Source organism: Erinaceus europaeus, chromosome 18 (assembly GCF_950295315.1).
Source record: "Erinaceus europaeus chromosome 18, mEriEur2.1, whole genome shotgun sequence".
Lineage (NCBI taxonomy): Eukaryota > Metazoa > Chordata > Mammalia > Eulipotyphla > Erinaceidae > Erinaceus > Erinaceus europaeus.
This window is the reverse complement of record NC_080179.1, coordinates 4,781,469-4,806,899: the sequence shown is the minus strand read 5'-3', so window position 1 is coordinate 4,806,899 and position 25,431 is coordinate 4,781,469. Positions and strand designations below refer to the sequence as shown.

Genomic DNA, 25,431 nt, shown 5'->3' with positions numbered 1-25,431 from the left:
AACGTGGTGAGAAATATCCAGATTTTATTAAGTTAGTTGACGTGACCCAGTCTTTTTTCACTCAGTCTTTTTTTTTTTTTTTTTTTGCTTGCTTGCTTTCCTCACCTCTATCCTCTTTCTCTTGCTATTTTTTTGTTTAGCATTGTTTTATTTTTCTGTGGATTCTCATTTGGAATACATATATATATATATTTACAGAGGTTTTTCAGCTCTTGTTTCATGGAATCTTGTTTCTGGTGTATCTTCTGTATACTTTTCCTTTCTGGAGGTCACTATTTCAATAATATTTTATTGATGTTGATATATACTACATTTGGTTACAGTTTTTATATACTTTGTGGCAAGATTTCTCTTTTTCAAAATTGTTTTTATTATCTTTATTTATTGGACAGAGACAGTCAGAAATCAAGCAGAAGGGAGAGACAGAGAGGGAAAGAGACAGAGAGACACCTGCAATCCTGCTTTACCACTCACAAAGCTTTCCCCTTGCAGGTGGGGACTGGGGGCTTGAACCTGGGTCCTTGCACATTGCAACACGTGCGCTCAACCAGGTGCGCCACCACCTGGCCCCAGCAAGATTTTTCTGATGTACATTCTTCACCTGTGAGAACATTTTTCTATTAAAAAATTTTTTATGGAGGCATGTTGATTTCCAAAACTGGTTGCGACAGGGGTCATGGCATCTCCCCAAGACAGTGGTCAGCTTGCTTCATCCACCAGCAAATGGCTGATCCCTCTATCATAGGTCACTGGGTTCCCAACCTCCGTTACCACCACTTTTCACATCCCTCTTTTGAGTTCCTGGATCTACTGAAACTGACCACTGTCTATTAGTGGCAAATGCTATATTTTCCTTTCCTTTGTTTCTTGATAGTCTATTTGCACAGGGCTGGAGAGACAGCTCCCCAGATAGTGTACTTCCTTGATCTTGACTCAGGCTTATTTTTAAGCCACATGAAAGATGGCACTGTAGGGGAGTCGGGCAGTAGCCCAGCAGGTTAAGCACACATGGCTCAAAGCGCAAGGACTGGCATAAGGATCCCGGTTTGGGCCCCCAGCTCCCCACCTGCAGTGTGTGTGGGGGGGTTGCTTCATGGATGGTGAAGCAGGTCTGCAGGCATCTGTCTTGCTCTCCTCCTCTCTGTCTTCCCCTCCTCTCTCAGTCTCTCTGTGTCCTATCCAACAACAGCAATAGCAATAACAACAACAAGGGGAACAAAAATGGGGGGGGGGGAATGGCCTCCATGAGCAGTGGATTCATAGTGCAGGCACTGAGCGCCAACGATAACCCTGGAGACAAAAGAAAAAAAAAAGACAGCACTCTAACAGACAAAGTTCTGTACTATGGTTTCTCTCTCTCACTCCTTCAAAAACAGACCTGGAGCAGTAAAATCAAGTATCTTTGTAAGACCTAGTCCCTTTTGACACAGATTATTAAGGTTCAACATTAGAGATGTCTCCTGCCACTAGTGGAATTAAGACTGTATTTCTCCTTGTCTCTCCTGATGCCCTTGCATTATTTCTGCTAGTAAAGAGAAATGCTGTCTTTATTCCATTTAGAATCAGGATATCATAGTCACATTTATAAATAATATTTTGTGCTGGACAGATACATTTATACTAATTACTGTGCAATGTCTCCAATGGCAAGTATATCCAGTGGGCCTTGAATTTTATTGACCTATCTTAGTGGTCTTATTTTTTAAGGTATTTATTTAGTCTTACAGCAAATTTGAAGCCTCAAATCATTTGAATGATAAGGAGACCATGTAATCTATGTATATAGAATATTTCCCTTAGTGACAGAGTATAAGATATGCTCAAGGCTGTATGGACAGTGTCTAATGCGTCTGGTCAGCAGACACATTTGTCTACGGGTAGCCATTCTCCTGAAGTAGGTAAGTAACTGTCACAAGTAACTGTCACAAGAAACATTTTGGAAAAACAACCTGAAAAGCCAAAAAAAAAAAAAAAAAAAAAGATTTTGGATGTGTATTTCTAAAAATGGACTGCAAGTGTCTGAAGTGAGTCCAAGTTGCAACACGCGTTCGCCTCTTTGTTTTTAGAATGGAATCCCAGCTCTGATAAACCTCTTGAAGCTGGACATCGAAAGCGTGCTGGTGAACGTGATGAGCTGTATACGTGTGCTGTGTGTGGGGAGTGAAACCAATCAGAGAGCCATGAAAGAGCACAAAGGCATCCACTACCTTATCTCATTTCTCAGTTCTGACTCAGGTAAACTGCTGTCTTTCTCTATATTTTTACGAGGAGAGAAAGAGACAGAACATCTCTCTCTGTCGCAAGCAGCGGTAAGGCTCGAACTTGGGACTTTGTGCTTATCACGTTCACACGCACTCACTGCACCGCCTCCTTGCCTACTACTGTGTAATTAACACAGGTTGAGGCCCAGTGGCAGCACACCAGGTTGAGCACACATGATACAGCATACAAAGACCTGGGTTCAAGCCCCCAGTCCCCACCTGCAGGGGAAAAGCTTCATAAGTGGTGAAGCAGTGCTGCAGGTGAATCGCTCCCCCTTCCCTCTTGATTTCTGGCTGTCTTTGGCTAATGAACAGATAAAGATAATTATAAAAAAATTAAAGAGAAAGAAATAACACAGGCTTAGACTATATGCATGTCAATACTCTGGATTTATCTTATCTAGATGTTTACCATAGATGTATAAGAAACACATGTAAACGGCTGAGTTTAGAACAAGTAAGATATCCCATTGTGTAGGGCCATGTCTTGCTATGCTCACTGCCCAGGTCCAGACCCTGCCACCACATGGGAAGTTCTACAGCACCTGAGAAAGATCATGTACTGTGGTGTGTCTCCTTCCGTCTCTGGGTATACCCTCTTTCAACCTCAACTAGTTCCCCAGCTCTCTAAATTCAAAAGAATCATGGAGTCATGAGATCACACATACAATTCTAATCACGAAATAAGCTGCCAGGTATATTGTTTCAAAAAAGGAATCAATTCTCAGTCGCACTTTAAGAATGTTTAGTTGGACATTTATACAAGTGGATACATTCCCATGGATACTATAAACGATACATGGGCTGGGAAAGAGCTCACCTAGTAGGTTGGAGACCTTACCTTAAACAAGTGCCCAGCCCCACATTAGAACATCATGTGTACCAACAGAGTTATTGTGATTCCTCAGACTTTATACAAAGAGAAAAGTACAAACCTGAAAGAAATTCCTTACGTGGGGGCCAGGCGGTGACGCACCTGGTTAAGTGCACACATTACAGTGCGCAAGGACCCAGGTTCAAGCCGCTGGTAGCAGGGCTGCAGGTATCTCTCCCCCACTCCTCAGTTTTTCTCTGTCTCTATCCAGTATTAATAACATTAAAAACTTGAAATACCTTATGTGCCAAGACTCCTTCTAAGCATTGTTCAAAACAGTGAAAGGTTGGAAACAAGATACTTTTTAACTGTGAATCATTAAGGGAAAGTGATGTGACATTTTTAGAAGAAGACACTGATGTGCATAAAAAAGGGGGAAGATGTTCTTTCTGGTAAATGGACGTTCAGATACTGCATCTTCAGTTTATTCCATGTCTACAACACCATGTCTGCCTGAGTGTGGGGTGGGTGGTAGTAAACTGTTAGTATCTGATTGTCTCTGGATGGACAAGGAATGTCTGTCCGGGCAGCTGGATTTTTCTTTTCCTAGTTTCTAAATTTTCTGTAAACACTAGACATTTGATCTTCTAGAATGAGAAACTGGCGACAGGCTGATTTTTATGTTATTTTATTTTAATTATTATTATTTTTATTTTTGCCTCCAGGGTTACTGCTGGAGCTCAGTGCCCGCACTCAAATCTACTGCTCCCGAGGCTATTTTTTCCGCATTATGTTGCCCTTGTTGTCATTATTGTTACTGTTGCCATTGATGTTGTTGGATAGGAAGGAGAGAGGTCTAGAGAGGAGGGGAGGACAGAGAGGGAGAAAGAAAGACAGACACCTGCAGACCTGCTTCACCGCCTGTGAAGTGACTCCCCTGCAGGTGGAGAGCGGGGGCTCGAACCGGGATCTTTACACATGCGCTTAACCCGCTGTGCTACCTCCCAACCCACTTTTTATGTTATTATTTTTTTTTTGAAAGATTTACTTAAGTGTTTTCTTTTCAATCCACCCGAAGATGTGCTGAAGGCCGTATCTTCTGCTACCATTGCTGAGGTTGCCCGGAACAGCAGGGAGGTGCAGGACGCGATCGTGAAGGAGGGAGCCATCCCCCCCCTGGTGGCCCTCTTCAAAGGGAGTCAGCTTAGTGTCCAGGTGAAGGGCGCCATGGCGGTGGAGGCCCTGGCCAATTTCAACCCTCGAATCCAGAAAGCCTTTCTGGAGAAGTCGTTAACTAAATATCTTTTAAAACTCCTCAAGGTAGGACATTTACAACTAGCTGTTCTTTTTTTTCTTTTCCCCTTGGACCGAGTATTTGATAATGACCTTTCTTATGTAAAAAATAAAAAAAAATCTAAGAGGGGGCCGGGCGGTGGCGCAGTGAGTTAAGCGCCCATAGTACAAGCACAAGGACCAGCGGAAGAATCCCGGTTCGAGCCCCCGGCCCCCCACCTGCATGTGGGGGTCGTTTCACAGGCGGTGAAGCAGGTCTGCAGGTGTCTCTCATTCTCTCCCCCTCTCTGTCTTCACCTCTCTTCTCAATTTCTCTCTGTCCTATCTAAAACAAAATAAATAATAAAATTAGAGAAGTGGCCTCCAGGAGCAGTGGCTACATAGTGCAGGCACCGAGCTCCAGCAATAACCCTGGAGGCAAAAACAAAAAACAAAAAAAAACCTAAGACAACTCTGGAATAATCACTTTCTGAAATATAGATTATGGGGGCCGGATAGTGGCCACTCTGTTGAGCTCACGTTATTACAAAGCACAGGGGCCAGGCGTTAGAGCCCTGCTCCCCACCTGCAGAAGTGAGGCTTATGAATAGTGAAGCAGGTCTGCAGGTGTCTGTCTTTCTCTCTCCCTCTCTATCTCCCCCTCTCCTTCTCAGTGTTTCTCTGATACAGCAAATGAAATAGAAGAAAAAAAAAAGGATAGGGGAGCAGTGGATTTGTAGTGCAGACACTGGGCCCCAGTGAGAGCCCTGCTGACATTTTCACACATTTGAAACCTATGATTATTATATTCAAAACCTACTTATTCAGTGAATGAAACATGTTTTTAAATAGGCTTTTCAAATAGATGTTAAGGAACAAGGAGCTGTGGCACTTTGGGCCTTGGCAGGACAGACTTTGAAACAGCAAAAATATATGGCAGAACAGATTGGGTACAACTTTATAATCAATATGCTTTTATCATCGTCAGCAAAAATGCAGTATGTTGGTAAGTTATTTTCCTTTTTAAATATTTATTTATGCATTTATTTAAATTTTTAATTATATTTATTTATTTATTGGATAGAGACAGCCAGAAATCAAAGAGGAGAGGGGGGAGATAGAGAGAGAGACAGAGAAACACCTGCAGCCCTGCTTCACCACTCATGAAGCTTTTCCCCTGCAGGTCCCCACCGGGGGCTCGAACCCAGGTCCTTGCACATTGTAACCTGTGCACTCAACCAGGTGTGCCAGCATCTGGCCCCCTTTTTGTGTATTTATTTATTTGATAGAGACAGCCAGAAAGCAAGTGTGGGGGGGAAGATAGGGAGCGAGACTGAAAGACACCTGCAGCAAGGCTTCACCACTTGAGAAGCTCCCCCCCACACACACACACAGGTGGGGACCAGGGACTCGAACCTGGATGCTTGTGCACTGCAACATGTGTGATCAACCGGGTTTGCCACCAGCAGCCCCCTTAAGTTCCTTCCTATGCACAAATCTGCACGATGCAGAAGGTGGCCTGGGAGTGTCAAACTCATGTCTTGCTTTTCCTTACCAGGTGGCGAAGCAGTCATAGCTTTAAGTAAGGACAGCAGGATACATCAGAATCAAATATGTGAAGGGAATGGCATTGCACCATTGCTCCGTTTGCTGAGAATCAGTAAAATTGCTGAAGGCACACTTTTGAGTGTCATCAGAGCAGTAGGGTCCATTTGTATTGGTTAGTACCGTTGTTGTTAGTTTATTGTTGTTGTTCGGACAGAATTCTCTCTCCCCCTCCGTTATTTACTTATTTTTTAAAATAATTTTCCCCAGAACACTGTTGAACCTGGGAATTCGGATCCTTGGGCATGAGAGTCTTTTGCATAACTGTTATGTTATCTCCCCTACTGAAACAGAATTATTTTTTCAAAGATTTATTTATTTCTATTATGAGAGAGAGATCAGAGACCACTCAGGGGGCTTCTTCTTCTAGCGTTTGCCCTTCTTCCGTAGCCAGTCAACAGCGTCAGGTTGAGCCTGATGTCAAGTTTCGAGACCTCCTTTGAATCTGGAGAGGTGGCAGTCGTTGACTATGTGGGTCATAGTCTGTCTGGAGCCACAGGGGCAGTTCGGGTCGTCTCTGGCTCCCCAGCGGTGGAACATAGCGGCGCACCGGGGGCTGAAGAGACAGCATAGTGGTTATGCAAAAAGGCTTTCATGCCTGTGCCTACTCAGTTCTGGCATAAAGTAGGGCCAGGAATTGAACCTGTGAGCTGTGGGACTTCACACAAGCACAACCGAGGGAGCGATAGCCAAGGCCCAGTACATTTTCAGTTTTTAAATCGCCACTAAGATACTTCCTTCTTTCCTTCTCTGTCTCACTGTTAGAGCCCCAAACCATATTTTCCTTGAAAAGATGGCACCATTTGCAGCATACAGCCTTGGATGCCTAAAGCATCAGAGATCCCAAGTTCAGTTCCTAGCACCATCAGAAGACAGCGTTGAGCAGTACTCTGGGAAAGGGGGAGTAGGGGAGAAGAAAGGGGCTATCTCCTTCTTTATGTCTCTAGTACAGTGTGGAGTCATTAAGGATTTTAGGGGGCCTGCAGAGGGGCACCTCGATAACCGCACACATTACCAAGCACAAGGTCCTGGGTTCTAGCCTCTGCTCCCCACCTACAAGGGGAGAAGCTTCAGGAGCAGTGAAGCAGTGAAGCAAGTGTTTCTTTTTCTCTCTCCTTCTTTATCTTCCCCTCCTTCTCTCAATTTCCCTCTGTCCTACCAAATAAAGAAGAAAAAACAAAAGCCTCCAGGAGTTTTTTTGGATTCATTTGCAGGCACCCAGCCCTAGTGATAACTGTGGTGGCAAAAAAAAAAAAAGAGAGAGAAAAAAATCATACAGAATAATAGTTGTACAAAAGACTTTCATACCTGAGGCTCTGAGGTCCCAGGTTCAGTCCCTAGCACAACCACATGCCAGAGCTAAGCAGTGCTCGGGTCTATTTCTCTCTCTCTCTCTCTTTCATAACGTAAATACAGAAATAAATGAATAAAACACACTTTTCTTCTGCATATTGAATACTGAATAGTTAATATTACAGTATCCTTGTGCCTCACTCCAGCAGCTCTCATTTCTTGATCTCTTCCTATTGGTTAAATTTTTCCTTGTGATGAGTTTTGTTTGACTATTTCTTTTCATGCCTCGTATGCTTTAAAGGATAATTTTCAAAAATTTTATTGAAATAAAATCGACAGGTCCTAAGATACCTAAAAAAGATATATGATAAAGTATAAAGATTATTAAAAGTATTTACACATGAATTTGGTTATGACACTTGGACACACTAATATAATCCACAGTCAGCTGCACTAATGTGACATCACCCCAGAGGTGTCGGTCTGTCCCTCTGTAAACAGCCCTTCCTTATGCCCCTGCTCCCAGGCCACCCGACCTGCTGTCAGCACAGCACTCGGAGGCACCAGCCCCACATCCACGAGCCCTTGGTTACATTCCCTGCACGGCCTCACAGTGCTTTCTTTCTAGTTTTCATGCGTGGTTTTTTTTTTTTTTAAGTATTTTATTTATTTTATTTTTGAGAGAGATGTAGAGAGAGAGAGACACACACAGAGAGAAACACCAGGGCACTACTCAGCTCTGGCTTATGGTAATGCAGGGGACTGAACCTAGGACTTGGAAGCCTCAGGCATGAGAGTCTCTCTGCAGAACCATTATGCTATCACTCCCCCCCAATCCAGTTTTCATGTTTTGTGTACTACTTAAGAAACTTTACTTCTATCTCTACCAATAAAGTGGTAAGAGAAGCAGAAGCAGGAGCAGGAGGAGGAGGAGGAGGAGGAGGAGGAGGAGAAACTTTACTTAATTCAAGACCATAAAAGTTTTGTCTTCTTCTATATTTATTTAGATGTATGGTTTGTTTTTTAAAAATTGCATATGGCAGAGACTCTTTTAAATTTTTATTTCTTGCATGTGGCTATGCAATTGTTTCAGCACACTTGCTAAAAAAAGTCATCTTGGGCCAGAGAGATTTCCCAGCAGTAGTGCACATCAGACTTGCGTATGAGAGACTCCAGGTTTGAGCCTTAGTTCTGCCAAAAGCCAGAGCTAAGCATCGTCCTGGTCACAAGGGAGCTTCTGGCAAAACGGCCGAATATAGAGAACTGTGCCTACCTCCCTTAGTGAACACAGCAAAACTTAACGGATGATGGTCTGTGCAGAAACCTGTACGAAGTCTCCATTGCAAGGGACAAAGAAATCGCTTCCAGCTGAAGAGAGAGGGGAGGGGGCATGTCAGAAAAGGCATCCACCATGCAGCTACTGGCCATGACTGTGGGGAAACAAAACAGCACACCTAGGCAGCCCAAGCCCACAACCCTGTACTTTAGACACCCGACGGACACGGACGTCACTGGCAGGCACCATTTGGTCTCCCTGTTACAACCTTTTTGGGAGCAGCAGGGCATCAGATTAGATCTGTTTCCATAATAGACCTTGGCGGCGTGTCCCTGAGAAGTGCTCCACCTAACTCCAACAAAAACCCGAGCTGAGCTAGTTGGGTTGTGCTGACTCCATCACTTGCTGCAACTCAGCCTCCAGCCTCCTTTGATGATTTTCTTATCATTTAAGTGGAGGGTTCGTGGTTCCCAGTACAGCTGTTGACACTTGCTTATCATTGCTCATCTCCCTCTGTGATAGGCGTCTGGAACACTCAAGTGCCAGTTTAGGGCCTCTTGCACCATCTTGCACCAGGACCCTTAGGCCCTCCCACTGTCTCTTACCTTCTGCAGAGAGCCGGGTGCGATCCACCACACCCAGTCCGAGTTTCGCTTCCTGTTCTCCTGCCCAGCCTTTTAGACATGCTCCGGCACTGCTGCCCCAGTTACCCAGCCCGCTCAAATCCAACAGACCCTCATCTTCCCATGCTAGGTGTCTGCAAGACTCCTCCCAACGTGGCTGCTTTGCCAACATCCTGCCCAGGCCCCGGAACCCCTCCATTCTCTCTCTCTCCCTTGTACGATTCTCTTTTAAGTATGTATAGATGAGGAATCCAGAAAATGTAAGCAGGCCATCTACTCTAATGATTTACAGAAACAAACCTTTATGGACAACAGTGGCAACTACTAGTACCTAGAATAATCATTCTTTAATAAAGGATGGCCATAATGTTGTTATTCCTTGACAAGCTTATCATTTTTAATCTTTGTTTTGTGACTGTTAGAGAACTATCCACATTATTCCCAGTATTTGTTGTTTTTTTTTTAATTTTTTTTTTTAGTTACCTTTTAAGAAATTATTTTAGGGGGGTCGGGTGGTGGCACACCCAGTTAAGCACTTGTAGTAGTACTAAGCGCTAGGGTCCTGGTTTGAGCTCCCCGCTCCCTACCTGCAGGGGAGTCCCTTCACAGGCAGTGAAGCAGGTCTGCAGGTGTCTGTCTTTCCCTCCCCCTCTCTGTCTCACCTCCTCTCTCGATTTTCCTCTGTCCTCGCCAATAAAATGGAAAAAGTGACCACCAGAAGCAGTGAATATCATGTTGCCCATATTCCAGTGATAGCCCTGGAGGCAAAAAAAAAAAAAATGAAATTATCTCAGCTAAGTGTAGAACATAGCATTCTTTTTCAACTTACTAACTACATACATTATTTTAGAACACGCTACCAGTCAAAAACATAGCTATGTCTTACTTTACAACTTCCAAGAAAGGAAAAACACAAACGATGTCACTGATGGCGGACTGTTACAGGTGTGGCCCATACAAGCAACCCCACCAGTCAGCAATACATCGTGGAGGAGAACGGCCTGCCCATACTTATACGGCTCCTGAGAAACCACCCTTCTCCTCACATCAAGGTATAAGCAAATATTTCTCTTTTTTTTTTTTTCCTGATACAGTACAAATTATCAGAAGTATGTTTTTTAAGAGCTATACAGCAGCCTGGGAAGTAGTACGAGGGGTAGAGCACGGGGCGGGCAGGCATGAGGCCCCAAGCAAGATTCTGGGCACCAAATATGCCAGAGTCATGCTCTCTCTTGTAAATAAATGAAAGAGTCATTTACATAAATATTTAAAAGTGTAATTTGCATCGTTATGAAAATTCAGGAGTATAATGGATGTATTTAACCTTTTAAGCATTTTGTTGATATACAATTTGGAGCCTCAGGAAGTAGCTCACTGGGTTAAAGCACAAGACCTGTGTTGAGTGAGAATCTGATCCAAATCAACCACATGAGCACCAAGGCACCGGGGGAATTTACTCATGACGGGCTCGTGCTATGGTCTCTCTCTCTCTCTCTATTTTTATCTGAAATTGAATCGTCAGTCAGGAAGTGATAGAATCCTGCAAGCATACACCCCCAACTAAAATAAAAAACAAAAGCAGAAAGCATGCTTCTTTAAACTAACAAGGGGACAGACGAAAAAGGCAAACAGACCCTTGAACTCTGAGGCCAACAAACGGTGAAGGAAAAGCGGAGGTTGTAAGAGTGGACGGACATTCAGTAGACTCGCGTTATTCATGCCCTGGCGTGGATGTAGTGAGGTAACAGACACAAGGCAGAGGGATGAAACTGTACCCTACAATATATAGCCTTGCATGCTGACACAACAAACATTTTTTTAAGTTGGACAAAAAAATACATTTTAAATAAGGACGTTGCTACAAAAATAGTAGTGAGTTTTAGGGCAAGGGAGGTAGCATAATGGTCATGCAAAGAGATTCTTATGCCTGAGGCTTTGAAGTCTCAGGTTCAGTCCCCTGTACCTCCATAAGTAAAAATAAATAAATAAATAATATGTATGAGTTTTATTAAAATACTATATATTTTTCAAGTATAATAGGACTCATGTTACCTGTAAACCATTAATCCCCTGATAAAGAAATAAAAAATAAATAAAAGGTGGCCTGGGAGGTGGCACAATGGATAAAGCACTGGATCTTCAAGCATGAGGTCCTGAGTTCAATCCCCAGCAGCACATGTACCAGAGTGATGGCTCGTTCTTTCTCTCCATCTGTCTTTCTCATGAGTAAATAAATAAATATTTTTAAAAAAGAAATTAAAAGAGAATAGGCAACAAGGGCAACAAAAGGGAATAAATAAGTAAGAAATAAAAAAAAAGAATAGGACCCATGTCCTTATTCATGAAATAAACTTTATTACACAGATATTCGATGACTCGCGTGTCTTTCTGACTTCCTCATGTTCTGGGTAGGGTAGCTGGTAAAGCAGTTCACTTGGATGGTGTGTTCTGCTTGGCCAGGACTGAGACCAGCCACTGCCTGAGTGCTGTGGTCGGTCATTTTTCTCAGCCTCTCTGTTTTCATCTAAAAATGCAACTGGCTGGGGGGAAAGGGGATGTGTGGTTTACACAGCGAAATCTCTCAGTTCCAAGTGCATTTGTCAGTGGGACACCAGCAGAGCACCCTGCCTTCTGCTAAGCCATCTCTAGTGCCTGGTAGCAGTGGTCTCAATGGAGGACGTCCCAGGGAACTAACCACTGGGTGTGAAGAGCTGTCCATACGTCTCACTCACATCGAGTGAGGCGCCTTTAGGAAAATGACATTCACATCTGTCCACATGCTTGGAACCAGGGCTTTGGGAATCCATATCTATAGTTGATCATGAAAATTCTATTGACAACAAACTCCCCGTTTTCCTTTTGCAAATTTGATAGAGGCTTTGGTGGAAATAAGAAAATTGAAAAAAAAAATGGAGGAGGGCAGGGGGTAGATAACATAGTGGTTCTGCAAAGAGACCTTCTCATGCCTGAGGCTCTGAAGTCCCAGGTTCAGTCCCCCGCACCACTGTAAGCCAGAGCTGTGCAGTGCTCTGGTGTTTCTCTCTGTGTCTTTTTTCCCTCTGCATCTCTTTCTAAAATAAAATAAATACTTTTAAAAAAGTTTTAAAAATGGAGGAAATATATAAGCAAATACAGGCTTACATTTTTTATGAAATGCTTGTGATCAGAAAATGTTGTAAGTGATGTGGTTTGTACTAGATATGAAGAGATTATTTTATTATGTTGACTTAAGGCACAAATGGAATGAACACATGTTACTGAATTTTTTTTTAGTAAAATTATATGTAAAACTACTCTGACTTTCAAAGTACAAATAAATGTATTTGGATAGGACAGAGAGAAACTGAGGGAGGAGGGGAAGACAAGAGAGGGGGAGAGAAAAACAGACCCTTGCAGACCTGCTTCAACGCTTGTGAAGCGACCCTCCTGCAGGTGGGGAGCCGGGGCCTTGAACTGGGATCCTTACATCAGTCCTTAACCCAATGCGTTACTGCCAGGCACCCTCTCTTGAAATATTTTTATTTTAAAATAATTATCTCATGGTAAAATGTACTTCAATTCCATTCACCTATATTTCAGCATATAATCAAAAGATTACTTAAGGCTCTTAAAATAGGACATGACTACATTTTAATCATTCTCATGAAGTTATACTTTATTATTTATTTATTTTTATCTTATTATCATTATTTTACCAGAGCACTGCTCAACTCTGATTATGGTGATGCTGGGGATTGAATCTGGGAACTGAGAACCTCAAGCATGAAAATCGTTTGTATAACAATTATGTTACCAGGAGTCGGGCAGTAGCGCAGCGGGTTAAGCACACATAGCACAAAGCGCAGGGACCGGCATAAGGATCCCGGTTTGAGCCCCTGGCTCCCCACCTGCAGGTGTCTGTCTTTCTCTCCCCCTCTCTGTCTTCCCCTCCTCTCTCCATTTCTCTCTGTCCTATCCAACAACGAGGACATCAATAACAACAACAATAATAATTACAACAACAATAAAAAAACGGGAAAATAAATATAAAAAACCCAATTATGTTACCTCCTCAGTCTAAGATATTTATTTATTTATTTTTAAGATTTAGCAATGAAAGAGAAATCAGTATCACTCCGCTACTTGCAACATCGGAGATCTGCAGGAAAAATGCAGCGCTGTACCAGTCGAGCTACCTGGCCCTCCTCAAATAAGATCTTACACTATGCAAAATATTTTTCCCTTTGCCTCCAGCGCTGGGGCCCAGTGCCAATATTACAAATCCACTGCTCCTGATAGACATTTTCCCCGTTTTATTGGATAGGACAGAGAGAAATCGAGACAGGTGGGGAGATAGAGGGGGAGAGAGAAAGACAGACACCTGCAGACCTGCTTCACCAATTGTGAAGTGACACCCCACCCCCACCCCCTGCAGGTGGGCAGCTGGGGACTCGAACCCGGATCCTTACGCGGGTCTTTGTGCTTTGTACTATGTGTGCCACCGCCCCACTCCTGACTAGAGCTTTGTCATCATACGTCCCTGTTGTTGAAGTTATATATGACATTTCTCCCAAGTTGTGCAGGATACTTGCTAAATACCGGTCAGAAAATAGAAATCAAGGAATTTCACAGTATCTCTGAACTAGTGTGTACTTCCTGTCTGTTCAATGATATATGTCTCTTGCTAAACTGTGAGGTTAAAAATCATGTCTGGCAATGCCATGTTTAGGTTGAAGTGGCCTTCTCCCTGGCGTGCATTGTCCTGAGGAATGACCAGCTACAGTTTGAGCTGCAGAAGAGTGAAGGGTTTGAGTACAGCGATGTCCTTAACCTTCTTCACTCACAAGAAAAGGTAATCTTTCACCACACATCAGAACTTCTTTAGGAAATGGGATTTTTTTTTTCCTTTTTATTTATTTATTTATTTATTTATTTATTTATTTTATTTAAGAAAGGATTAATTAACAAAACCATAGGGTAGGAGGGGTACAACTCCACACAATTCCCACCACCCAATCTCCATATCCCACCCCCTCCCCCGATAGCTTTCCCATTCTCTATCCCTCTGGGAGCATGGACCCAGGGTCATTGAGGGTTTTTTGAGCTCTAAACCCTCAAATTATTATCCCATCTCTTTCATAGACTTATGTAAAAGTCGTATTTAAGACATGTAAGTGGGGGTTGTATTGTTCTGTGGAAATGTTATGTATGCACAAACTACTGTATTTTACTGTTGACTGCAAACCATTAACCCCCAATAAAGAAATTTAAAAAATATATGTAAAATCTCACTAGTTTGTAACGATGAAATAATCCTATCCCATTAATAATGCTAATTAAAGGTTATTATTACTAACATTATTGTTCATGGTTTGTACATTTTATCTTTGAAATACAGCAGTGCTGTTGTTTGAAAAAAAATTTTAAAAATGGGACAGGTGGTGGCGCACCTGGTTGATTGCACATGTTAACAGTGCGCAAGGGTCAGGCTTCAAGCCCCCAGGCCCCACCTGTGGGGGGACGTTTCACAAGTGGTGAAGCAGTGCTGCAGGTGTCTCTCTTTCTCTCTTCTTTATAAAAAAGAAAACAAAATAAAAAAAACAAGTAGAGGTAGGCTGTGTCTGGTCTGTCTCCCATCCCCTCCACCCACCCTTGATACAAGTCAGCCTATACTTCATTTCCCTACTCCCGTTCTTCTTGGTTCAAGTGTCTATTCGGCTATCAGTTAATTCACCTTTTGTTCACTAAGAAGACCTACGTTCTCATTTCTTTGGCCACATTTAATAACTTTAAAAAATTCTTTATTGGGGGTTAATAAATTCATATAGCCAAGTAACTATATGTGTGTGTGATATTATAGAATATTTGTATGTGTGTGGGTTTGGTCGTGCCGATACAGTTCTTTTTTAAAAATCTTTTTTATTAGTGATTTCTTATTGCTTTACGAAATTACGAGATCACAGGGGTACAAAGCCACACTGTCCTGCCACCAGAGTTCTGGATCCCCTCTCCCTCCACTGGAAGCTCCAGCAGTTCCCCCAAGGTTGCAGATATGGGCTGACTATCATTTCTGCAACTCTCTGTGTATAGAGTGCCCCCTTTCTTCCCAAGTCACACCGACACCTCTTACTACATCCAAATGACCCTCCCTTCTTTCCTGTACTCTTCCTTCCACTATTGGTGTAGAGAGAAATCACCTGAGTTCTTCAGAAACTAAGCAAATGCAGTAAGGTAGACAGACAGGAGAAAAAGTAAGGAGAAGTTTCCTAATAACATGTATCTATCCTGTATGCAGGGGAGACACTTAAAAATTCTGAGTATTTCACCGCTTGGCCCTGTTTGGGAAGAGGAAATGTTTATCTAGGAGGGTTACCAAAAGTGGGAGTGAGGGCCAGGGCAAGGGCAAGGGCAAGGGCAAGCTGAGTTTCCCCTGGGACACTGCAGATCTCTCATCTTCAGGCCACATGGAGCCAGCCAAAATGGCCGTCCCCCACTACCACACCACCGAGAAAGAGAGAGAGAGAGAGAGAGGGAGAGGGAAGGGGGAGGGGAGGGGGTTGTAGGGAGAGGGAAGGGGAGAGGGAGCGGGGGGAGTGAGAGAGAGTAGGAGCGGAAGTGGGAGGGCTCTATAGGGCAACAACCAGGAGTGACATGTCCAGACAGGATTGGTTGGGGAAAGCACCTGAGAATATCTATGGCGGGAAGTGGCAAAACCTGAGGGCAAAGACTGCATCTGCATAATTCCCCAACATCTCCTCCTTTTCCTTTATATCTAATGGACACGGTATAGGAAATACAGTATAGGAAATCACCTTTCTGCTTCCAGTGCAGACATCCCTCCCTTACCTCACTTACTCTGCCTACATTGTCTTAAAGCACAAAACGTGTGTGCTGTGTCTGTGTGCCACGCCTCATACTCCTAATTCTCCATTTTACCTGGTTAGTAATATTCCGGAGACACCAATAATGCCATATTTCACTCCCAGAGGTAAGGTTGCAATATGAATCTAGTGAGCCAGAACTCAAAACCTGTGACCTTGAACAGAATGATAAATGAAAGAAAGATAATGCCTGTTTCTCCTACTGTAGGATATTCGCTTAAGGGCAGGCTATGCCTTAACTCTTTTTGCCTTTAATAATCGCTTTCAACAATACTTAATACTGGAGAGTGGGATGATGACGCTGTCCATTTTTGAACCTTTTCTTCAATCAACAGTTGAAACTGAGAAGGCCATGGCAGCTTTTCAGGTATGAAACTGAAGGTTAAAATTTCAGTGGAAATAAATTTAAAAAATAAAATAAAATTTCAGTGGAAATGTTTTTTTAATGAAAAATCAAACAAAAAATCAGGGTCTAAATAAATGTTCACAGATTTGTAAATCTACATTTTCCCATCCCCAGCCCTTTTACCATAGGAAACTACTGTTATCTGTATGGCTTTCTTCATTTACATAGCAACTTGCAAGTTATAAAACTTTTTGTGCATGTTTTTATACCTCTTCCGATGCTTGTAACAACACAATCCAGTTGACAGGCAGCTAATATTGCATTTTAACTGCCCAGAGGTATAAGCAAATAAAGAAACATGTCAGTATCCAAGACAAGTCTTTTTTTTTTTTCCAAGACAAATCTAACTGTATATTTTTCTTCAGCCTCTGACAACTGCATTATGTGTTGTTCTTAGTCTTCTTTTTATCTTCTATTTCTATCCTTCAATCTTTAGTAGAAGTGTTTCCTATGAACTTGTACCTTAAGGCTGCATAGTTGCAGACCTTGTGGGGTGGGGTGGGGGGAGTACACAGCTCACTGTGGTCAATGCTATGACCACATAGAGAAAAGAAAGTAGAAGCAAGATTGCTCCTCCATCACTTGCTACAGGGATCATCCTCACACACAGATGCACCAAAAATTAAACAAACCGATCACTATAAAAGATTAATTAGCTGGGGCTGGGAGTCAGCATGATGGTTATACACAAGATGTTCACGCCTAAGGCCTCTGCTGTCCCAGGTAGTTCCAGCTCCATCATAAGTCAGATCTGAGCAAAGCTCTGGTCTCTCTCTCTCTTTATCTCTCTGTATCTAGTGCTCATTAAAATAAAGTAAATAAAATATTTTTAAAAGATTAGAGCTGGGGGTCAGGTGGTAGCACAGTGGGTTAAGCACACATGGAGTCAAGCACAAGGACCAGCACAAGGATCCCGGTTCGAGCCCCTGGCTCCCCACCTGCAGGGGGGTCGATTCAGAGGCGGTGAAGCAGGTCTGCAGGTGTCTGTCTTTCTCTCCCCCTCTCTGTCTTCCCCTCCTCTCTTGATTTCTGTTGATGTCTGTCCTATACAACAACAATGGCATCGATAACAACAATAATAACTATGACAAGAGTAAAAAAAAAAAAAAAGGAAAACAATTTTAGAAAATGTAAAAAAAAAAAGATTAGAGCTGAGTAGGAAATGTTCAATGATTCTATGCTTTTTTGTTTGTTTTTAGATTATTATATTGGCTAAAGTCATTATAGATGTGGACCACATTACTTTGTCAGCAAGAGGCGTTAATATTTTAGTTGAGAGTCTGTATTCAGTTCATTCCACTACTATTATCTTGACAGGTAAGAAGTAATTTGAAGCTAATTGTGTCCACAGAAGAGTGTTTAGAAAACTTTGTGTTGTAATTTGAGTGTTAATAAAATAATAAGCCTGATATCCTGCCACAGTTTGAAGACTGCGCACACGTCAGTCTCATGGCCAGATGGGAGTCCACTCTGGATCCTGAATAGGAGAGAAACTACTCTGACTACGGCTTCTTCATTTTCCCAATTACCATCTTAACATTTACTTATTTTTCTAGGGTGTAAAGTAAAAATTCAACTATGAACTATAACAACTAAATGTACACGCTGACTTACCATAGCAGCAGCAGATTCTGAGCTAGACCGCCGTCCGGTTTCCTTTGGATCAGCTACACATTCAGCCCACACTTACGGGTCCTCGAGTCAGTCAGACAGCTCACGTGAACATCATACTGTGTTGCCTGCCATGTGGGTGACCCAGGTTCAAGCTTGGTCCCCACTGAACTCCAGGTTCTCTAACTGCTGCCATGCACTGGAGCACGACAAAATAGCACAGCATAACTCTTACACATTCAGGGAGTCGGGCAGTAGCGCAGCGAGTTAAGCGCACATGGTGCAAAGCACAAGGACCAGCGGTTCCAGCCCCCAGCTCCCCACCTGCAGGGGAGTCGCTTCACAGGCGGTGAAGCAGGTCTGCAGGTGTCTGTCTTTCTCTCCCTCTCTCTGTCTTCCCCTCCTTTCTCCATTTCTCTCTGTCCTATTCAACAACGACAACATCAACAACAACAACAATAATAACTACAACAATAAAGCAACAAGGGCAACAAAAGGGAAAATAAATATATTTTTAAAAAATTCTTACACATTCAGTATTGAACATACTCCAGACCTAGCCCTCCAGATGATCAATTAGTTAACTGATTTGATAGATCACTCTCAAAGAAACATGAAACAGTATCAGAACCATAGCTCCATGGAGCTACAATTACAAAAAATTAAATGAAGTATTCATGTCATTTATTTTTAAATATTATTTATTTATTCCCTTTTTGTTGCCCTTATTTTTATTGTTATAGTTATTATTGTTGTTGATGATGATGATGTTGTTGGATAAGACAGAGAGAAATGGAGAGAGGAGGAGAAGACAGAGAGGGGGAGAGAAAGACAGACACCTGCAGACCTGCTTCACCGCCTGTGAAGCGACTCCCCTGCAGGTGGGGACCTGGGGGCTCGAACTAGGATCCTTACGCACTTAACCTGCTGCACTGCCACCCGACTCCTGAAGTATTCATTTTAAAAGCAGAATGGATCACTGAAAGAAGCAAAAGAGAGGGGGGGTCGGGCAGTGGCGCAGCGGGTTAAGCGCATGTGGCGCAAAGCGCAGGGACCGGCTTAAGGATCCCGGTTCGAGCCCCCGGATCCCCACCTGCAGGGGAGTCGCTTCACAGGCGGTGAAGCAGGTCTGCAGGTGTCTGTCTTTCTCTCCCCCTCTCTGTCTTCCCCTCCTCTCTCCATTTCTCTCTGTCCTATCCAACAACGAACAACATCAACAATGGCAATAATAATAACCACAACGAGGCTACAACAACAAGGGCAACAAAAAGAGGGAAAATGGCCTCCAGGAGCGGTGGATTCATGGTGCAGGCACCGAGCCCAGCAACAACCCTGGAGGGAAAAAAAAAAAAAAAAAAAGAAGAAGAAGCAAAAGAGATTTCATTGACTGTCACAGAATTATGTTTTCACAGATGGGTGACCCGGTGCAGTGATTCTGCCTGGAACACCTCATGTCTGAGGCAGCGGAGCTTCAAGTTCAAATCCCACTCTTACCCATGAGGAAAAAAAGATTATGTTGTCATGTAGTATGTTTACTTGACATGAAAGGCCAATTAGATCAGGAGGAGGTAAGACCAAATGGCCAACCAGCGGGGCCTGTTTTCCTCTGCGCCTGCAAAACAGCAAAAAAAGGGACAGAGTTCTTATCTGGAAACCTATGAGCCAGTAAATGTCCCAAACTGAAGAAGGGGACACACTTCAGGAAGCTCTAAGACCTCCAGGAAAAACCAGTCCACCCTGGCAGATAATAATAAAAATGGGAACGTTCAGAGATAAAATTAAAAGCAGCTAGCAAAAAGCTGTGACTTATACGAGAATGCTCCTAAAACTATCAACTCTAAGGACTGGCAGGGCATGTTCAAACTTTTGATTGGGGGAGTGAGGTGGTGGCACCCGATTGAGTGCACACATTACAGTGCATAAGAACCTGGGTTCGAGCCCCCAGTCCCCACTTGCCAAAGGAAAGCTTCACAAGTGGTGAGGCAGGTCTGCAGGTGTCTCTCTGTCTTTCTCCCTATCCCCTTCCCTCTAAATTTCTCTCTGTCCTATAAAATAAAATAAAGTTTTAAATTAATATATATATATATATATCTTTAAACAAAAAAAACTTTTTTGAATGAAGACACACCCATCCAAGAATATTCTGTCCAGTTAGGTGAGCTACCAGATTTGAACGAGTTATGAGGAAAATGGTTAAAAAAAAATCAAATTTTAGTTGGCAACTGCCCATTTATTAATGAATAGCTTTATTTTCAATTCCGAAACATTTATTTTAATGGCAAGAAGCAATACACACATTTGAAACTACTACTACTAATTTCTTCTTTTTTTTTTTTTTTTGCCTCCAGGGTTATTGCTGGGGCTGGGTGCCTGCACCACGAATCCACTGCTCCTGGAGGCCATCTTTCCCATTTTGTTACCCTAGCTGTAGTTGTTATTGTTGGGTAACAGAGAGAAATGGAGAGAGGAGGGGAAGATAGAGGGGGAGAGAAAGACAGACACCTGCAGACCTGCTTCACCACTTGTGAAGTGACTCCCCTGCAGGTGGGGCACCAGGGGCTCCAACCAGGATCCTTACGCTTTTGAAAGCCGGTCCTTGTGCTTTGTGCCACGTGGCTTAACCCGCTGCGCTACCACCCAGCCCCCTACTACTAATTCTTAACTCCAAAGTTATTTAAACTGCATAAAGTTCTTATGGCTGCTCAATCATATGTTCATAATTATTTTTTAAAACCTTAAAATGAACCCATGAGGAAGAAAGTCAAAGTCCCCCAACTCTTAAAATATACCGATCTTATTATTACTGCCTCTTATTGTTCACAATGGAAAACTGAGCCATAATCTGGGATACGGCTTGTTTCAAAACAAAGAAACTGCACATGCCTTTTCAGCACTTCTCTGTGGACAAACATACCAGGTGATGAAAACCTTTTTAAATAGTTTATGTAAATAACAAGCATTTTTAATTTTATTTATAGGGAATTTGATAGCTAGCTTGTCTCATTCTAGAGCTGGCATTCCAGAAGCATTTACTACATTAGGGACTATTCAACGGCTCTGCTATCATTTGTACTCAAGAATCGAAGAGGTAACAACTAATTCTAGAGGCCTGGGAGGTGGCTCAGTGAGTAGGGTGCTAAGCCCGGGAGCAGGCACAATCAGGATGGAAAACTACTGTCTTAGTTCAAACTCAATGGTCCTTACTCGGCATATTAGAGTCACCTGGCTCCTTAAAACTAAGTCAAATGCTAGGCCAGGTAGCACACATGGAATAGAAAGTACACACTACCATGCCCGAGGACCCAGGTTCAAGCCCCAAGTCGCCAGCCACCTGTGGGAGGTGCTTTGCGATGGATGGAGCAAGGTGACAGATTTCTCTCTATCCTCCCTTCCCCCAATTTCTCTCCGATGGTGAGCTCTAAAATCAAGTGAACATAATTCCTGGTGATCTAAAAATGTGATGGGGGACTAAGAATAAGTACTGGAAATCAATACAGTTGCCGGCCTTCTCTGAAAATATGGCTGTGGAGGGGGTGCACTGGGTAGAGTGCACATGTTACCATGTACAAGGATTTCTGTTTCAACCCGGTTCCCACCTGCAGGGAAATGCTAATGGGCAGTAAAGCACTGCTTTGGGGTCTTTCTCCCTCCCTCCCTCCCTCTCTCTTCCTTCTAGTTTCTCTCTGTCTTTATGAGAAAAAAAAAAAAGCCACCAGAAGCAGTGGTGGGTTGATCGTGTTCAGCCACTAGATAACCCCAGTAGCAATTAAGAGAGAGAGAGAGAGAGAGAGAAAGAGAGAAATGTGACAGCAGACACACTAATAGACTGACTGCCTCTGGCTAACACCCACATTTGCTGTAAAGCTACAGAGGCTTTGCTGGGAAATACCTAATGAGAACTGAACGCTGGGTTAGATTTTGTAGGAACATAGCTCAGCGACTAAGAAGGAAGGATTTCTTCTCCCTCTAGGTTCGGACAGCTTGCTCCTGTGCCCTTGGCTACTTAACTTACAATGCTAATGCTTTCCGTATCCTGCTAAAGGAATGCAGGAATAGGCCAAATCAGTTCTGCCGGCTATCAAATAATATCAGCAGAGACGCAAGTATTAACCCAGCATTTTTAAAGGAATTCCAGTTGCAGCAAAGAGTGGGGCTTCCTTCCTTAAGGTATTGTACCTCTATTTGAAACTCACTACTAGTAAAAGCAGTGTTAAGAGAGCTTAAATAGAAGTTTAAGGAACATCAAACAAGGCAAGCTGTGCTTGCTACGAAGGTGTCTTGTATAACAGAGAATACACTTTATTCAAAATGTCTATGGCCAAAGGCTGTTTTAATCACAACTTAGCAGTCCAATGATGAGTGCAGACAGATAAAGTAATCAGATTTGGGACATCCTGTCTGCCTGCAATTATTAAGATTTCAAAAACTGGCTTGGTGGCGGGGCGGTACAGGGCAGAGACTAGCGTCTTTAAGGTCTGATGCAGGAAGCCATTCTCAGGTAGACTGGGTACATTTGAGAGTTGTTTTTCTGGCAGAGACGCAGAAAGAAAGGGAGGGGAGATGAGAAACCACTGCATCTGAAACCAGAAATGGGTGCCCTCCCATGCGGTGTGGGCTGGGCTCCAGCAAGGCCTTGAACTATCCAGGGGAGCTATTTTGCCAGTACTATCTGAGAGTTTTAAGCCAACGAGGTATACCACCACCACAAAGTTGGTATTAAACAGACCTTCTCTACTTGATCTAAAGCTAAGCCAAATCCAGACAGGCTGAAATGAGACCAGTGAGAGATTTATCCAGAGGGTTTTTTTTTTTTATTCATTTACTCAGAGGGGTTTTGGCTTCTTAGAGTTCTATTATGAGACTAAGCTTCTGAATAAGGACTGTACACTAGATGTGATCTCGCTTGTTGAGTAGATGGCCCTGAAGTCTGCAAATAGACCTACTTGTGTATAAAAACAGGACTACTTGGTAGTTTATTAACTATAATTTATTAACTATAGTTTATTAACTATAATAGAGGAGCACTGGTTTCCATAGGCCCAGTAGGTGCTAGGTTGGGAGTCACTTTTCAGTACACAAAGTCACTTTACATGTTAAGTCTTGGGACCAGGTGGTGGTGACCCTGGTTGAGTGCACGTTACAATGCCAAGAACCCAGGTTCAAGCCCCCAGTCCCCACTTGCAGAGGGAAAGCTTTGCGAGTGGTGAAGCAGGGCTGCAGGGACCTTCTGTCTCTCCCTATTATCCCACCCCCTCTTGACTTCTAGCTGTCTCAAATAAAATAAAGATAGTAAAAAAAAAAAGTTAAATGTTAAGTCTTTACAAAACATCTATTTATTCCGTGTGTGTGTGTGTGTGTGTGTGTGTGTGTGTGTGTGTGCGTGCGCCTCCAGGGTTATTGCTGAGTCTCAGTGCCTGCACTAAGAATCCACTGCTCCTGGAGGCTATTTTTACACTTTTGTTGTTTATCATTATTATTATTGCTGTTGTTGTTGGATAGGACAGAGAGAAATGTAGAGAGGAGGGGAAGACAAAGAGGGGGAGAGAAAGACACCTGCAGATTTGCTTCATCGCTTGTGAAGCGACTCCCCTGTAGGTAGGGAGCTGGGGGCTGGAACCGAGATCCTTATGCCGGTCCTTGAGCTTTGCGCCACCTGCGCTTAACCCGCTGTACAACCGCCCGACTCCCTGTTTATTCTTAAGAGACACACACACGGAGAAAGAAGGGGAGAGAGAAAGACCAGAATTCTGTTCTGCTCAGGCTTATGAAAGTATCAGGGATGGAACCTGAGTCCTCTGAGGCCTCTGGCATGCAGATCTGGCGCTTGAATACATAGAACTATCTCCCTCGTCCTAAATTAAAATTTTTTTATCATCTTTATTTATTAATTGGATAGAAACAGCCAGAAATCGAGAGGGGAGGGAACAAAGAGAGGGAGAGAGACAGAGAGACACCCACAACCCTGCTTCACCACTCGCAAAGCTTTCCCTCTGCAGGTGGAGACTGGGGACTGGAACCTGGAACCTTGTGCACTGTAACTGTGTGCTTAACCAGGTGCACCACCACCCAGCCCCCTCGTCCTAAATTTTAGTGCTTTGAAAAATTGAAAACCTAAATCTAAACATCTAGTTTTATTTATTTATTTCGCCTCCAGGGTTATGGCTATGGCTTGGTGCCTGCACTATGAATCCACTGCTCCTTGAGGCCATTTTTTTCCCTTTTGTTGCCTTTGTTTATCATTGTTGTTATTATCGTTGCTGTTATTGATGTCGTCGTTGTTGGAGAGGACAGAGAGAAATGGAGAGAGGAGGGGAAGACAGAGAGGGGGAGAGGAAGACAGACACCTGCAGACCTGCTTCACCGCCTGTGAAGTGACCCCCCTGCAGGTGGAGACCCGAGGGCTCGAATCAGGATTCTTTCGCTGGTCCTTGCGCTTTGCGTCACCTGCACTTTATCTACTGTGCTGACACCCGGCCCCCTAAGTATCTAGTTTCATATTAAGCCAAGGAAGTCTAAACTACAACCGCTACAAGAGAAAATACTCACTGGGTCAGAGTTTTTATTTAGAATAACAGAAGTACTGTTTTGCACCGTCACTTCTACAGTTAGCCCGTATGAAAAGTTTTAGAAAATCAGAAAAATAGGGACAGGGTGAGTGCACATTACAGTGAGCAAGGGTCCAGGCTGGAGCGCCCGGCCCCCACCTGCAGCAGGCAAGCTTTGGAGTGGTGAAGCAGTGCTGCAGGTCTGTCTGTCTCTTTTCCTCTTGATTTCCCTTCTTTTTTTTTTTTTTTATTTCTGCTGTCTCTAGCCAATAAATAAATAAAGACTGAAGAAGACTATTCTCCTTCTACAAGACCTATACCATTGTCGACTGGGGAGTGGTAACTACAAACCTACAGTGACTGGGAGGTGAACCCCCCCCACCCCCAGCCCAGTGTTAACAGGGGTTTCAGGGTCGAGCCAGTGGGTCAAGACGTTCATAAACTGCTACCAAGTGTGATGGAGCTGTTACACAAATAGCAGTTACTCCCATAGCTTGTAGAGCTCTGCACTGTCCTTAGAGGGTCTTTATGGACTGTCCTCTTTTGTTTTCATAACAAACCCATGAAACTTGGCTTCATCAAACAAGGAGAAAGCACTACAAGCTTGGTAAGGCAAATAGGGGCTGTTTAGAATGGATTTCAGCCGCAGTCTTTGCAAATATTCTGCCTCTCACCCTCTGCCAAAGAAAATGAACGAAGCTGAAACTCTCATATTCTTAATACATTAAATGACTCGGTCTTGATTCTCCAGCTGTATCTTCTATCATATCTCCAGAGACCTTTGGTTTCCGTCAGACCAGATCCCTCGGTGCCACACTGTTTTGTGGGTGCAGTGATTTTCCATAGCCAGTTCCCTCTGTCTGAT

At 43.3% G+C, this 25,431-nt stretch overlaps 1 protein-coding gene across 3 annotated transcripts in view; it reads left to right on the top strand.

Moving 5' to 3' along the window:
* The window catches only part of ANKAR (ankyrin and armadillo repeat containing), a 55,626-nt gene that overhangs the window by 27,923 nt on the left and 2,272 nt on the right, over positions 1-25,431 (top strand). For 2 of the 3 annotated variants that reach the window (XM_060177586.1, XM_060177584.1), the window contains 10 exons: positions 2,067-2,235; positions 4,154-4,395; positions 5,200-5,353; positions 5,906-6,067; positions 10,090-10,196; positions 13,853-13,975; positions 16,213-16,371; positions 17,610-17,727; positions 21,000-21,109; positions 21,992-22,188. In XM_060177586.1, the coding sequence (XP_060033569.1) occupies positions 2,067-2,235; positions 4,154-4,395; positions 5,200-5,353; positions 5,906-6,067; positions 10,090-10,196; positions 13,853-13,975; positions 16,213-16,371; positions 17,610-17,727; positions 21,000-21,109; positions 21,992-22,188 (1,541 nt within the window). The remainder of the gene's footprint in view (positions 1-2,066; positions 2,236-4,153; positions 4,396-5,199; positions 5,354-5,905; positions 6,068-10,089; positions 10,197-13,852; positions 13,976-16,212; positions 16,372-17,609; positions 17,728-20,999; positions 21,110-21,991; positions 22,189-25,431) is intronic. The other variant, XM_060177585.1, reaches the window with a different exon arrangement.